Genomic DNA, 15851 nt, shown 5'->3' on the forward strand with positions numbered 1-15851 from the left:
TTGTTTCCAGATTGCGACCATCGCCGGCGATCTTTCGATACTAGTCCACCACAACTTCCGGTCGTTGCGCGCACGCATACTGATTACATGATCGTATAGTGTGGTTGTTTTTAAAGACAACATTAAATAGAAACTCAAACCTTCTCCCCCTCAGATGCATACGGTTCTCAAACTTTAAACACATAAACACACTATACGATCATGTAATCAGTATAGGGAGGAGATACGCCACTGTGGAGGTGCGCTTCACAACGGAGGAGGAAGCAATAAAGCACTCCACAGAAGCAATAAGGACAGAGGAATGGGTGCTCTTGCCTTCGTACTGCGGCAAACGTGTGGCCAAGGTGCGAGTGAGTAAGGTGCCATCGGAACTGAAACTTTAAACACATCAACACACTATACGATCATGCAACCAGATGTTGTTGCGTTCTAGTATGGAAAGATCGCCTGTAAATGTTTCGTAAGTGCTTTACCTTTAACCAATTTCACAGCAATGAATGAGACTCTAGCACTACACTCTCACCGAAATATCACCTGAACTCTTACCACTTTTGATTCTCAACGCGTAAAAACATTCTGTTTGCTCTTAACTCGTTGTCTTTGTGTAATTTTGTTAATCATTGTCCTGTCTATAGATTAAAATGATCGTCTGTGACCGCCACGTTAATTTTCATAATCAACAGAATTTTACGGGGCAGGGATACATGCTCTTATTCGAAGGTGGAACGTTGCTATTGAGAGAAACGGTGATTATGTTGAGAAGTAGTGATGCGATCCACAGACGACCAGCTTCATTTTGATGTATGATACATATCCCTGTGTTGGTAATTATACCTGTCCTAAACAAAATGGCATTACTTTTTGACTCACCCTCGTATATCTATCTATCTATCTATCTATCTATCTATCTATCTATCTATCTATCTATCTATCTATCTATCTATATATATATATCTATATATCTATCTATCTATATATATATATATATATATATATATATAGGCGCAGGAGGGGCTCTGTAGTAAGTAGCTTGCTTACCAACACATGGTTACGGATTCAGTCCCACTGCGTGGCACCTTGGGCAAGTGTCTTCTACTATAGCCTCGGGCCGACCAAAGCCTTGTGAGTGGATTTGGTACTAGAATATTGGCCTATAATATTAGTCTCAGAATATGAGATTATTGGAATAATACGTTAGATTATCTGAATAATAGTTTCATAATGACACAACACAATTCCATTGGACATTATATAATGTTTTGCTCAGTGATAGTTTAGAATAAAATAAAATATGGAGTAAATTGAGTCTTTTATCATTAATTTCCAGACAGAACTGGAGTGCTTATACGAAGGAAGGAAGTAGTTACCAAAATGAAAGCGAGAGAAGTGTGTGGTGGGGGAGAAGATGAAGCAATCATAGATATGACATGTAAACTATAGAATTATTGGAAGCGGGGAAGGCGGTGGGGACGGGAAAATATGGTGATGGGGAGGAAGTGGATGCCTCTGAGGAATGCATGCGGTGGTGGTGAGGAGTATGCTCTCTACGGGTGTGTAGGAATGTCTCTATGCATGTATGCGAGTGTTCTGTGTATGTATGTATGTATGTTCTTTTCTTTCTCTTTTGAATTTCAAGTAAAACTCTGACCAGCCTCCATATTTGGTAGCAAGGTTATGAAGGGACGCATCTTGTTTTAACCGTCATCCTTTAAATCTTTAGATGGCCCTTTCCATATATTTATACTCCCAGATATTTCGATCATTTGTAAGATAGGAATTAAGGATTTGCATTCTCTCTCTCTCTCTCTCCAAGATCCCATCTTCGGCCATACTTTGCTCCAGGTGGGTCGGTATGTACCCTATTTCCCCAATAATAATGGGTATGAAACTGAAAGCGTACCTTGGGTACTGGATTTTCAAACTCCTTATTAAAGGTGCATAGAAGTATTCCTTCTTTTGTATTTCTCTAACCCCATCCGTGTCCGGGGCGGAGGGGTCGGAGGGGCGGCAGCTGATTTCCATCACAGAACGGATCTTTTTTTTTCGTGGGTCCCACACAACGATGCCAATATTCTTTTGACCCATCGGTCTCAATGTGGTCAACTTCATCTGTAGGTATGTATGTATGCACATAGACGTATGTGTGTATGTATGCATGTATGTATGTATGCACATAGACGTATGTGTGTATGTATGCATGTATTCTTTTTATTTGTTTCGATCATGTGACTGCGGCCATGCTGGAGCACCGCCTTGGAATGTTTTTGTCGACCTCTTACTTATTCTGTTTAGTGGTTGGGGCATTCGCCTCACCATCGCAAAGTAGTGAGTTCAATACCCAGTAACGCGTTGTATCCTTGAGCAAGCATTTCATTTCAGGTTCACCCAGTCCACTCACCTAGTAAAAATTCAAAAAGGGCCACTCTTGTCACACTCTGCCTCACGCTGGATCTCCCAGAAAACTACGCGTGCCTGCGGAGCGCTCAGCCACTTGTACATTCATTTCACACGCACATACACACACATACACACACACGTATACATACATACATACAAAAATACCCTGGTGTTGATGTTGAAATTCCAATGAAGGAGCCTTGGATCTAGGTTAGAAACCGGTCCTTTCTCTCTCTCCTCCAGCCTCACTCTCTCTCTCTCTCCCTCTCCTCCAGCCTCACTCTCTCTCCCCTCTCCTCCAGCCTCACTCTCTCTCCCCTCTCCTCCAGCCTCACTCTCTCTCTCTCCTCCAGCCTCTCTCTCTCTCTCTCTCCTCCAGCCTCACTCTCTCTCTCTCTCCTCCAGCCTCTCTCTCTCTCTCTCTCCCCCAGCCTCACTCTCTCTCTCTCCCTCTCCTCCAGCCTCACTCTCTCTCTCTCTCCCCAAAACGCATCTTTACCATATCCCATGACCACACCTGCCCCTGTCAAACAAAAAAGGCCGAAGCAGATATCGCAGAATACAATAGAAGCTTCCATATGCCTTGATATATGCCTTATATGATGGAAGAGTCACGGATGGATTGTGTTTCGTTGCACTCCTTCTCGATCATGAATAAGCTTCGTCTGGTCGTACCATCCGTGGCCTAAGCTGAGAGGAATAGTTTGGTTCACCATGGGAGACAACTCAAAAAAATATACGTGAATATTTCAAAGTTATGTCCCTTGCACTATTGTGCCCAAGTCTCGGAGTTTTATCCATCAATCATGAAATATGGATATATAAATAGATAAAACGCTATTAAAATGTTGACCAAAGCCATAGTGGTCACTAGTTGACCATTGATGGGACTATGACTTGCAAAACTTTTTGATATTTATTTCAGAGTGTTCAAAGTTGGAGGCAAAGTGTCTGCAAATAAAGGTAGAGAAATCAAAGTGTTTGATGACAGGACCGAATTCATTTCCATTAATTTTACCTTCACCGAAGTTGGGTTTTTTTTTCTTTTATTTGTCAGTTTGACTACGATTCCTTTCCTGGTAATATGGATAGATTAGAAGGTGGGCGACGGCTCAAAAAGGTTTGAGAACCTCTGGCTAGAAATGAAGGGAGATAACTATGAATATACCGGCGGATATTAAAACTGTCTTTAGTGTTTAGGGAGGTGCTTAGACATACAACAACAGCAACAACAACAAATGAACATTTTAAAATTTATCTTTATTTCAGAAGTTAATCTCTAACAACAAGAGAGACAAACCAGTAAAGGGATTTCTTTGTGGTGGATAGATCTGCTAGAAATAGTAGCTAAATCGACCACAATCCATACCTTATCACCTTGAAGAAGAATATACTGGACAAAGTGTTTCTTATTTCTTTACTGCCCGCAAGGAGCTACACACAGAGGGGACGAACGGATTAAGTCGATTATATCGACCCCAGTGCGTAACTAGTACTTATTTGATCAACCCCGAAAGGATGAAAGGCAAAGTCGACCTCGGCGGAATTTGAACTCAGAACGTAACGGCTGACGAAATACCGCTGAGCATTTCGCCCGGCGTGTTAACGTTTCTGCCAGCTCGCTGGACACTGGTCAATGTGTTTCTGGCCCCTCTACAGTAAGGATAAAAACAGGATAAAAACCTGTGTATTTATATCAATTATCAACATTAAAAAGGAAATATTACGTAGAATCAGTTTAATATTCATTCATGTAGTTAATTAATTACTTATTATGTGGTTTCTGTAAAGAATATTCTGGGCATTTACTTCTGGAATAACTGGAAAGATAAATATGCTATCTCTGTATTAATTATAAGCCATGAATCAGAAAAAATAAAGATAGAAGAAGAAGAAGGGAAGAGGAGGTGGAGGAGGAGATGTGAGAGAAATGAACTGACATAAAATTGCTGGCTCAGAAAATAGTTTTGTATTGTTTCAGTGAATAACATTATGAATGTTGAGACGACAACACACGACTACAGCAGCACGTGGTGGTGAGATCTTGTGAAGATCAGAACAAGAAAACGTGTTTGCAGAATGTTCCCACCATTTGTGTGTGTGTACAGTGAAGAAGGGCGACCCAGAGGTGCTGAATATAGAAGACATGTAGAAGTGCTCAAATGATTTGAACTGAAACTGAAGCCTGCAGGGGTGAAGAGTGGCCATAGGAAGAATCCAGGTGAGCAGATTGTAGAGATTAATGATGTTCGATGTGTTGTAAATATAAATATAAAGAAATAATGTCATTATGGAAGCAACGACTCCTTTAATTGATTAATGAAAACATAGCCAGGACCTATGGACAATCACCAGAGGTCTCTGGCCTGGCTGAGCTATTGGGAAGCATTGCCCATTCAGGATAAGCTCTACAAGCATGGTTCGAGAAACACTGGACCAACTTGTGGTCAGAGCAATGAAACCGTTCTGCAGTGTCCGACCATGTCAGACCTGTGGGCTTCTGTTGAATGGCTGCAATCATGTATAAGACGAATTCGGTTATCGGCCATGTCTATCATGAATATTGCCCTGCCACTTTCCATTGTACTGGTGACCGTGGTGAAAGAATGTGTGTGGTGGACTCATTCGAAAGGCTTAGAGACAAACATTTCCCTCTTTGGCCAATTGCTCATCAACTTTTTCGAGAACCACTTGAAAAGGAAAGTGAAAATAGAGAGAGGCAAGTTTTGTCTCCTGAAAGTTTCCATAAAAGGTGGGGGAATGTACCAAAGATCCTTGAAGCATGATCCTTTTAAATCCAAAAGAGAGAGTCAGCGCTTTGCTCTCCTGTGTTTCTTTCCCTGCCTCAGGTTACCATAGGTTACCATAGGTTACCTGAGGCTTTGCTTTCCATGGATAAACCTAATCTGTTTTACATTTGCACCTTGACCCTTATTTTGCTGTTTACACATCCCAAATGCTTTTGATCCCTTTTATTTGTATTTTTTTCTTTCTTTCAAAAAGAAAAGTGCTACATTGTATTGTCCCTTCTGTGTTCGGACCTGCGTGGCTAATAAAGAAAGGTATTTATCCATCCATATATCTATCCATCTATTTCTCTGTCTATCCATCCACCCATCCACATCTTTCTATCTATTCTACCCTTCACCATCATCTACCCCTCACAATAACAACAGACAAAACTACATTTTCCAATTTCCTCCAGCAAAACACCCATCGAATGTCCACAAGTTCCCTCAACTCATATTTATTATTTTACACTGCTGAAGACACCAACATCATCATCATCATCATCGTTTAACGTCCGCTTTCCATGCTAGCATGGGTTGGACGATTTGACTGAGGACTGGTGAAACCGGATGGCAACACCAGGCTCCAATCTGATCTGGCAGAGTTTCTACAGCTGGATGCCCTTCCTAATGCCAACCACTCAGAGAGTGTATTAGGTGCTTTTACGTGTCACCCGCATGAAGGCCAGTCAGGTGGTACTGGCAATGGCCATACTCAAAATGGTGTATTTTATGTGTCACCCGCACAAGAGTCAGTCCAGGGGCACTGGCAACGATAGAATAAGTGCAAGGCCTAACAAAATAAGTTCTGGGATCGATTTGTTCAACTAGAACCCTTCAAGGCAGTGCCCCAGTATGGCCACAGTCAAATAACTGAAAAAATGTGTACGTGTGTGTCCCATCACTGCTTGACAACCACTGTTGGTTTGTTTACATCTCCATAACTTAGCAGTTCAGCAAATGACACCAACAGAGCAAGCACCTGGCTTCAAAAGACAAAAAAAAGTCCTGGGGTCAATTCTTCAAGGTGGTGCCCCAGCATGGCCACAGTCAAATGACTGAAACCAGTAAGAGATAAGCAACAAAGGATATCCTTCTGCTTGCGACCCTAAAAAATGCATTCCAGGTGAAAACATTGAGAAATTGTTTATTGTTTAGGTTCTGCACCAAAGAGACAAACGTGACCCAGAGAACACGAGGCTTAACGAGATAACGAGGAAACTGGTTTCAATAACATTCCCACTGTATGTGTGTATATCATTATTGTGTGTGTAGATATATATATATTATTTTATCTGTTTCAGTCATTTGACTACGGTCATGCTGGAGCACCACCTTTAGTCGAACAAATCGACCCCAGGACTTATTCTTTTGTAAGCCTGGTAGTACTTATTCTATCGGTTCTGTTGCCAAACCGCTAAGTTATGGAGGTTGTAAACACACCAACATTGGTTGTCAAGTGATGGTGGGGGGAACAAACACATACACACACACACACACACACACACACACACACACACACACACACACACACACACATATATATATATATATATATATATATATATATATATGATGGGCTTCTTTAAGTTTCTGTCTTCCAAATCCACTCACAAGGCTTTGGTTGGCCCGAGGCTATAGTAGAAGACACTTGCCTAAGGTGGCAGGTGTGTGTGTGTGTGTATGTGTATATAAATATATATATACACACACACACACACACACAATAACACATATAGACAGAGAGATTGACAGTGTCAGACAAACAGACAGACCGATGGACGGATGGACAGATAGAGAGATGTGTGTGTGTGCACGCACGTGGGCGAGGAGTTGTGTTCACCCCATCCAACCCAATACAATTACATACAACAATTGACTAATTAAAATCAAAAGACGTCAATGATGACATCAGAAATTCTCACCCATCAGCAAGGTTCTGTCCTTGAAGCAATGTTATTCAAATGGTCTCTCTTTTATGAATAAACACCAACTCTAGATACTCCCAGCTGTAAATAAACGCCATTGTTTTGTATGAAATCTTCCCTAATCAACCAGATCTATCCTCTGAGACAGTGGAGGCGCAATGGCCTATTGGTTAGGGCAGCGGACTCGCGGTCATAGGATCGTGGTTTCGATTCCCAGACCGGGCGTTGTGAGTGTTTATTGAGTGAAAACACCTAAAGTTCCACCAGGCTCCGGCAGGGGATGGTGGCGAACCCTGCTGTACTCTTTCACCACAACTTTCTCTCACTCTTACTTCCTGTTTCTGTTGTACCCGTAATTCAAAGGGCCAGCCTTGTCACACTGTGTCACGCTGAATATCCCCGAGAACTACATTAAGGGTACACGTGTCTGTGGAGTGCTCAGCCACTTGCATGTTAATTTCACGAGCAGGCTGTTCCGTTGATCGGATCAACTGGAAACCTCGACGGAGTGCCAACAAAACTCCTCTGAGACATTCCAGTCATGACTAACTGTTTTATCATTTCTTTTTTTTTTTTTTTTTAGATTTGTTCGTCTAACATGTTCTTATATCTCAAAGACTGTTTGGAAGACCAGCAGTCGCCCATACATACCAGCCTCCCCCACTCCATGCCACTGATGTTGTCCAAGGGAAAGGCAAAGGGGCCAATACAGTTTGGCACCTGTGACTTCATAACTCATTTCTACAGATGAGTGAACGGGGGCAATGAAGTGAAATAAAGTGTCTTGCTCAAGATCACAACCCACTTCATGATCTGAGAATTGAACTCACAACCTCATAATTGTAAGCTTGAGGCTCTAACTACTGAACCATGTGCCCTCACGTGTGTGTCCTGCCACCATTCGACAACCACTGTTGGTGTGTTTATATCCCCATAACTTAGTAGTTCAGCAAAAGAGACTGTCAGAATAAGTACCTGACTTTAAAAAATAAGAACTGGGGTCAATTCATTCAACTAGAAATTCTTCAAGGCAAAGCCCCAGTATGGCCACAGTCTAATGACTGATATGAGTAAAAGAGAAAAAGAATAAAAAATGGGGTTGGACATGTCTAAACAGTTTAAACTCTTTAAATTTTATCAAACATGGCAGTTTACATGGCCCCTTTTTGATCTATACAAACCCCCACTACACCTTCCCTTACAGTAATGTCCCCCAATGAGAGAAGTTACGCATAACCCTTGTGCTTTCTACATGAAAATGCACAGCCCAGTGATAAGGGGCCCCATTTCACAATCCATTAAGTCATGTGTTCAAGCAACACATTCTGTCCTTGAGCAAGTCGCTTCACTTCACATTGTTCCTCTCAACTGGGGAGCTGCAAGAATCGTTAACACACCAGGCAAAATGCTGCCCTTAAATTGAGTTCAAATTCCACTCAGAGCAACTGTGCCTTTCATCCTTTTGGGGCCAATAAGATAAGTATCAGTGGAACACTGGGGTTGATGTAATTGACTCAGCAACTCCTGGGGAAGAATATAAAAACTGAGCCCCTCTGTCCAGCCATGACAAACCAGTGTGACAGAGTAGGTTCATCAAACCAGTATGATATGAAGCTGAAATTTACAGCCTCCACATCAGACCGTGGTTAAGAGAAGCAAACATGCTGAGCCCTTTGTCCTGCAGTGGACAGAACATGGCCTGTTCAATCTAATCCAACCTAAAATGCAGGTAGTGTGTGTTACCAAGTCGTTCACAAATGGCAGCCATTTCTTCTCTTTATGTTCCTCATAAACTTGAGGCTGATCATGAAATCAACAGAAAGGTGCAGCTTCTTTATGTTTACCGCAATCCCTGAACAGGAGACAGCTACAGAATTCACAAACAACAAAAAGACACAGAAAAGCATGTAAACTTCCAGGATATGACCGACAATTTCACTCATGTCACATTTCTGTTGAAGATATTTCACACGTGATCAACAGCCGTTCCTCATAAAAATCTTGTCTCACTTTTAGATGTTGGCTGGTGGTATTGTTGGAGCATCATAGCATAATGCCATTTGTAAAAATAAAATGACTGCGCTACGATAAATATAGAAAATGTTTCCGATCTGAAATGCATAAAATAACATTTTATTACAAAATATTACACTAAATAGCGACATAGCAGGTCTGATGCAGTTGTTTTGGATATATAACACAAAGAACTATGTCCACAAATGTATGTCAGCTCTCAGTGACAGCCAGATTTCATTGTCAACCTGTGGGAATTGAAATATTTATGAGAACCGTCTCGTGAACTTGTAACTTTTTCTACCCAGGTTATAAATTTTCATTTTCTACCTGTAATCAGTGACATTCTGGTTTCTAATTTCCATTGAATATCTAATAAGTAAACTTGAAAAACTATTTTCATAGAAAGGAAGGAACTTTAATAAACAGAATCTCTAAACAGAACAGGGCTTTGGTACTTAAAATATATTTCTAGAGGAAAGGACATATGTTTAGGGGTGAAGAAGAGGCTTGTTATGAGAAGAAAGGTTTAGGGGTTAATGAGAGAATGGGCTAGCATCAGAATGGTTTATAAAAGGATGTGTTAAGGGGAGAAGAGAAGTTTAGGGTTTATAACAAAAAGGTGTTTAAGTGGGGTGGGGAGATAGATTGAGGGGTTGAGAAGTAGAGATCTTACTGGTTAGCAGTGAGAGAGTGGGAGGTTTTGAGGAAAAGGAAGAGGTAAGTTTCAGGTGGTGGGGTGAAGGGTTGAGACAATGAGAGTCTGCAGAGAGGAGGGGTGGGGTGGGGAGTAAGAGGTGCAGGTTTTGACAGTTGGAGGTTGATGGAATAGAAAGTAGAAAGAAGGGGGTGGGAAGGAGGGAAGAAATGGAGAAGAGGGGAGAGGTAGGTTTATTGAAGGAGAGTGGGTGGAGAAACAGGAGGAGCAGGGGCAGGAAGCGAAGGTGTGTGAGAGGGAGAAAAGAGTGATATTACAAGGAGGAGGAGGAGGAGGAGGAAGAGGAGGAGGTGGTTAACATTTCCAGTCTGAGTCAAACTGGACTTCAGATAGTAAGTTGTCTGTTGAGGGAACAGGATCATACATCTTGTCTCTCCTGAAACCACTAATTAACAGACCAATTAAGAAACCAATTAACAGACCAATACAAGTAAAAAGGTAATTAACTGATTATCATCAATTCATAATTTTAAACAGGTTTTTTTTTTAAAGAATGAAAAGTTTAGAATGGTACAACAATGCACTATTATAATACAAAAAAATGGACTAATATACCTGTTGTAATTTGGTTATCCATAGTCCGATGATATTTCGGAATTACAATTCCGTCTTCAGATATTCTTTGCTGGAGTCTCTGCTATAAACTGTTTTCCAACGGTTTTCCTTTTTTCGGAAGTGTCTCAGGAGTGGTCTCACGAAGCTCCTTCTGGAATTCCTCATGAGAAGTGCGTGAGGTCGGCTATGTTTCAATCTCGTGTGTGTTGTGTTGGTACATCTGTGGCGCTGATTCTAAGTTATGTGTTATACGTACAGCTTCTCTTTTTTTAATTTTTTGTTGTTGTAAACAATACATGAGCATGTTATTAAGAATTAACCTACACACATCCAGATCTAGCTAAATAATATATTGATTACCAACTTCCATCCTGTTGTTAATTTGGGGCCCTAGTCTGTGTATGAGTAAAGCTTCCTTGATTCTTAAATTAAAGTTAATACTGTGTCTTTCTTCTTATCTTAGCAGTGCAATGTTCTCATGTTTTAAGTTTAACTCAATAGATTTTTAACAGAATTTAGAGGCAGCCCTGAAAGTTGCAATGTCTCATACACAAATACATCTTTGTAATCAAATGTGCTCAAAGATAGAAAAAATAAGGGATCTTTGATCATATTGTTTACTTAGACTCATTCATATATGAGACGTAACTTTCACTGCTGGCTCTAGATTCTATAAAGAATCATCTTCGTTTAACGTCCACTTTCCATGCTGGCATGGGTTGGACGATTTGACTGAGGACTGGTGAACCAGATGGCTACACCAGGCTCCAATCTGATTTGGCAGAGTTTCTACAGCTGGATGCCCTTCCTAATGCCAACCACTCCGAGAGTGTAGGGGGTGCCTTTACGTGCCACTGACACATGGGCCAGCCAGTCAGGTGGTACTGGCAACAGCCATGCACAGGAGCCAGTCTCACTCGCAAGGCTTTGGTCTGCCTGAGTCTTCAGTAAAAGACACTTGCCCAAGATCCCATGTAGTGGGACTGAACCCAGAACCATGTGGTTGGGAATCAGGCTTCTTATTTCTTTATTGCCCACAAGGGGCTAAACACAGAAGGGACAAACAAGGACAGACAAAGGAATTAAGATGATTACATCGACTCCAGTGCGTAACTGGTACTTAATTTATCGACCCCGAAAGGATGAAAGGCAAAGTCGACCTTGGCGGAATTTGAACTCAGAACGTAAAAATGGACGAAATAGCGCTAAGCATTTGGCACGGTGTGCTAAGGTTTCTACCAGCTCGCCGCCTCAAACTTCTTACCACACAGCCATGCCTGTGCCTATTTATTTATTTATTTATCAATTGTTTATTTATTTCTCTATAAATTTGTCCAGTCATCTGTGCAACATTTATGAAATATTTATTTAAAAAAGTTTATTTAGTTTATATAATTTTTATATTAAAAATATTTTTTTTTACAATATATTTCTTATATCTTTTACAGATTTTCTCCCAAACTCAAAACCAAACGCATCAACCAAAAAGGGAGACGCAAGAATTTCAAAGTACACAACCAAGATATTTTGGTTGACAGCACCCAAAACCATAAACAGCCGAAACATGCCTTCTCTTTGGCACCGTCTAATCACAGGTCGGCATCGTTACAAGCGGGCTGCATCCCGCAACCAAAGGAAAAATAACCTCATTAAAACATATGCAGATGATGGTGACGATTATCATCATTCAGCTATGTTTTATTCGTTGGCCAATCTTTGGTGCGAAAACGATTTGTCTCCTTCGAAGAATTATTTTGACATTGATGCATACCGAAGGATGCAGTTTGCATCTGCTCAAAATGTTTCCGGGAGCAACAACCCGTTAATTTATGGAAACAATTACCAAGACTTGCATTCAAAATACAAAAATGGTGTGTTGAACAATGCTATACATAGCAGAAGGCTTTCGTCAACAAACTCAGACGAACGCGGGAAAAGTTCTTCAACTTTGCTGAGAAATAAGAACAAGAAGAACAACAAGAAGAGTTCTAAGATGAGTTTCTTAGAAAAGATTTCCAACAGGAAAGATAAACGAGCTTATGACAACCCCAAATGCCTCATGGCCCCTGCAAATTCAGCTGCTGCATCGGAACTGAGAATGGCGTCGAATGTCTGTGTCAACTACGTGAGCGCTTACAACAACAAGAACACGAATAGCAGAAACTATGGGGACGATGTCAGCAGTGGGTATGGTGGAATTGGCAGAGGGGGTGGCACTCACACGACGAATATCAATGAGTATGTGCCAAAGAGCTTCAGACATCTTGCAACGTCCTTGGCGCTTCGAGGCCACCAAGTGATCAGAGACAAATTCGACATCACCGACTTCAATCACATCAACAACCAGAACAACAACAAAAACGTTGACAATTATCTTTACCATGATGGCGGCAGCGACTTTCAGCATCGGATAATCTGTACTAAGCTACAGGAACCGACTGAGAATATCATCAGCGGCCAATTTGTTTTGGCCAAAAGAAATCACTTTTATAACAACGTCAACATCAGTAGCAGCAGCAGCAGTGGTAACAGCAGCAGTGGTGAGGAACCGATGTCGACAAGTTTTGGCAGTAGTTCGATCTCCCAGGCATGGAACTGGGAAGCGAAGGATGAAGGCCACCAACACGACCAGCAGCAAATGAGTGGCCGAAATGCAAGGAATGTTACAATGGAGGATGATTTGGGATTTGTCGATTCCCGTGATTCAGACGAGGAATGGAGGCAGGAAATTCTCTCCACGTCTACCACCACCAACAGCAACAACAACAACAAGACAAGCAACATAACATTAACAGCAGGGAATGGCAAGGCAGGAGAGGACCAAGGTCGACTGAGCGACAATGGATCCCTGGTGGAACTTCAGAGACAACAGATAACGAGGAAATTGTCAATAGCTAACTACGTCACCGACAGCGATGACTGCAGCAACCACAACAACAACAACAGGAACAACAACAACAACAACAACAACTGTGGCAAAAGGAGAAATGAACTGGACAATTTGGACAAAATAATTAGGAATAATAATAACAACAACAACAACAACAATGGTAATACCAACACTGAGATTCAGATAGTTATATCTACCGTCTCAGAAACAGGGAATGAAATTGATAATGTGTTTTTATATTAAATATCCCATTATTATGTTTGTGTGAGCATGTTTGTGTGTGTGTGTGTGTGTACCATGTAAAATAACCAACACATGTGAAATATTTTGTCTGTGTTTTCTCCCTTGTTCTCGTGCCTTCCCACTGTATAGCTATAAGTCTGAAGAAGAGCATATTGTCCAAAATATCAGAATTATTAACTCTTTCCAATTCTTTGATCGTGAACAAATAAATGTATGTGTGTATGTCAGACCACTGGAGTTTGGATGTATATATGTATGTATGTATATGTGTATTTGTGTGTGCGTAGTTTCAGGTTCATTTGCAGTCTCAGGAAAGGTGCCGTTGTCAACCATATGCACACCATACCCACCTCGCCCCTATCTCCCCCGCCTCACTTCAGATTTCCACTTCTCACTAAAACTCTCTACCTCATCCCATTCCTCTGCAGCTCTCTTCAATAGGAAGGCAGAGGAGTCTCTACGTGGTAGCTAGACCTACTAGAAATAACAGCCAAATCTTCCTCAAATCACACCTTACTCTTTTATCTATGTATGAGCCAGTCAAGAAGCTATGCAGTCAGACCCTATGGAAGAGGGGCCTAAAGATTCTACCCCCAGGATCCTCCTACGAATAGTGGGTGCAAGAGATGGGTAGTAATAATATAGAGAGACAAGGAAATAACATTTATCTTACAAAAGGATTTCTTAAATTCAAAATTTTATTCAAAGACACAAAGAACCCCAGAATTTTTTCGTATAACCATCAGGATTCTCAGAACCCATTTCAAGAAACTCTGGCATAGGTAACCATTTTCTGGGGTTTTGAATGTACCATGCACCTTCTCGAACGTATGGTGAATTTTGGGGATTTATTGTAGGAAAATGATGCCAAGAAATATAGCAATTGTCTTTAGAGTGTATATATTTACAAAATTGATAACTGCTCTACACAACATAGAGATAACAATTTAAAACATCAATATCTATGCCAAATTTCGTATCCCTTTTTCGTATCAATTTTTGTCTTTATTTTTATATATTCTTCATAGAATCTAGAGCCAGCAGTGAAAGTTACGTCTCATATATGAATGAGTCTAAGATCCCTTATTTTTTCTATCTTTGATCACATTTGATTACAAAGATGTATTTGTGTATGAGACATTGCAACTTTCAGGGCTGCCTCTAAATTCTGTTAAAAATCTATTGAGTTAAACTTAAAACATGAGAACATTGCACTGATAACACAAGAAGAAAGACACAGTATTAACTTTGATATACTTCGTTGTATATTTATGGTTGCAAAACAAAATACTCTGTCCTTACCAACAATTTTTGTATATACACTCTAAATTTCGTAGAGGTATTGTTTTATAAAACAGATAACTCCACTCTATTTCGTTTCGTTCACTTTCGATATCTCCTCTACATTTCGTTTGTGTAATTACAAATTGACAAACTTGATGTCTATTTCAATCTCCTTCCAACTCCAGCTCGGTCAGTCTCCTGCCCTCTCTTCTAAGACAAGAGAAGTTATGTAACTCCTTCTACAGTAAGAGACCTCTCCTGCTTCTGGTCCCTGTTTTCATGGATTTTTTTGCCCTTCATCTCCCTTCATATACACATAAGACCTGTATATATAATATGATTATCTTTACATGTGTATTGACCCCCATATATAAATAGCTGTCTATATGTGTGTGTGTGTATGAAAATATATGCATGTAACTCCTTCCTGTGACATTGCTTTTATATTTCCCTATTTATTCTTTATCGAATTGCTTAACAGGCAATCGATATCAAAACCATACATTATTCACAGGACTTTGTAATTGTTTTTACAATTTATTCTAGAATAATCCAGAAATTTATTATTTTAACCAGACTATGTGAAGGTAATCCTCATAATTTGAAGCCAGTTTCTTAAGTGTCAATTCATGAAATGATCATACCTTGAGTCACTCTAATTTCAGCTGATTGATAATAAAATTAATATATATAATTGTTTTATGTTCTATATATAATTGTTTGTATATATACATATATAAATGTTTTATATATATATATATAAATATATATATATATATATATATATATATATATATATATATATATATATATATATATATATATATATATATATATATATTGTTGTTGTATTCGGGGATGGTCATGTTGCCAGTTTAGCCAATAAAAACACACGCACTGTATATCTGGTGTTAATTTGCTTCAGCTTTATATTACATTAATCTTATTTCGGCCAGAGTTCTTTCGTCACACTTCTGTGACCTCATCAGTGGTCCTTTGTTTCCTTCCTTCTTATGTGTGTCCCACCTTGCTAA

At 40.2% G+C, this 15851-nt stretch overlaps 1 protein-coding gene across 6 annotated transcripts in view; it reads left to right on the forward strand.

Annotated features, from left to right (window-relative positions):
• The window catches only part of LOC106884046 (uncharacterized), a 15783-nt gene extending 272 nt beyond the window's left edge, over window positions 1-15511 (forward strand). Inside the window, exons 2-5 of one of the 6 annotated variants that reach the window (XM_089346084.1) lie at window positions 3667-4055; window positions 4379-4618; window positions 5401-5459; window positions 11849-15511. In XM_089346084.1, coding sequence (XP_089202210.1) covers window positions 11965-13533 — 1569 coding nt within the window. In that variant the 5' untranslated portion in view covers window positions 3667-4055; window positions 4379-4618; window positions 5401-5459; window positions 11849-11964 and the 3' untranslated portion in view covers window positions 13534-15511. Of the gene's footprint in view, window positions 1-3666; window positions 4056-4378; window positions 4619-5400; window positions 5460-9908; window positions 10284-11848 lie in introns of those variants that run through there. The other 5 variants (XM_089346083.1, XM_089346086.1, XM_089346082.1 and 2 more) reach the window with 5 other exon arrangements.
• The last annotated feature ends 340 nt before the right edge of the window (window positions 15512-15851 follow it).

The sequence above is a fragment of the Octopus bimaculoides genome, chromosome 30 (genome assembly GCF_046866305.1).
Source record: "Octopus bimaculoides isolate indiv1 chromosome 30, ASM4686630v1, whole genome shotgun sequence".
In the NCBI taxonomy this organism is placed as follows: Eukaryota; Metazoa; Mollusca; class Cephalopoda; order Octopoda; family Octopodidae; genus Octopus; species Octopus bimaculoides.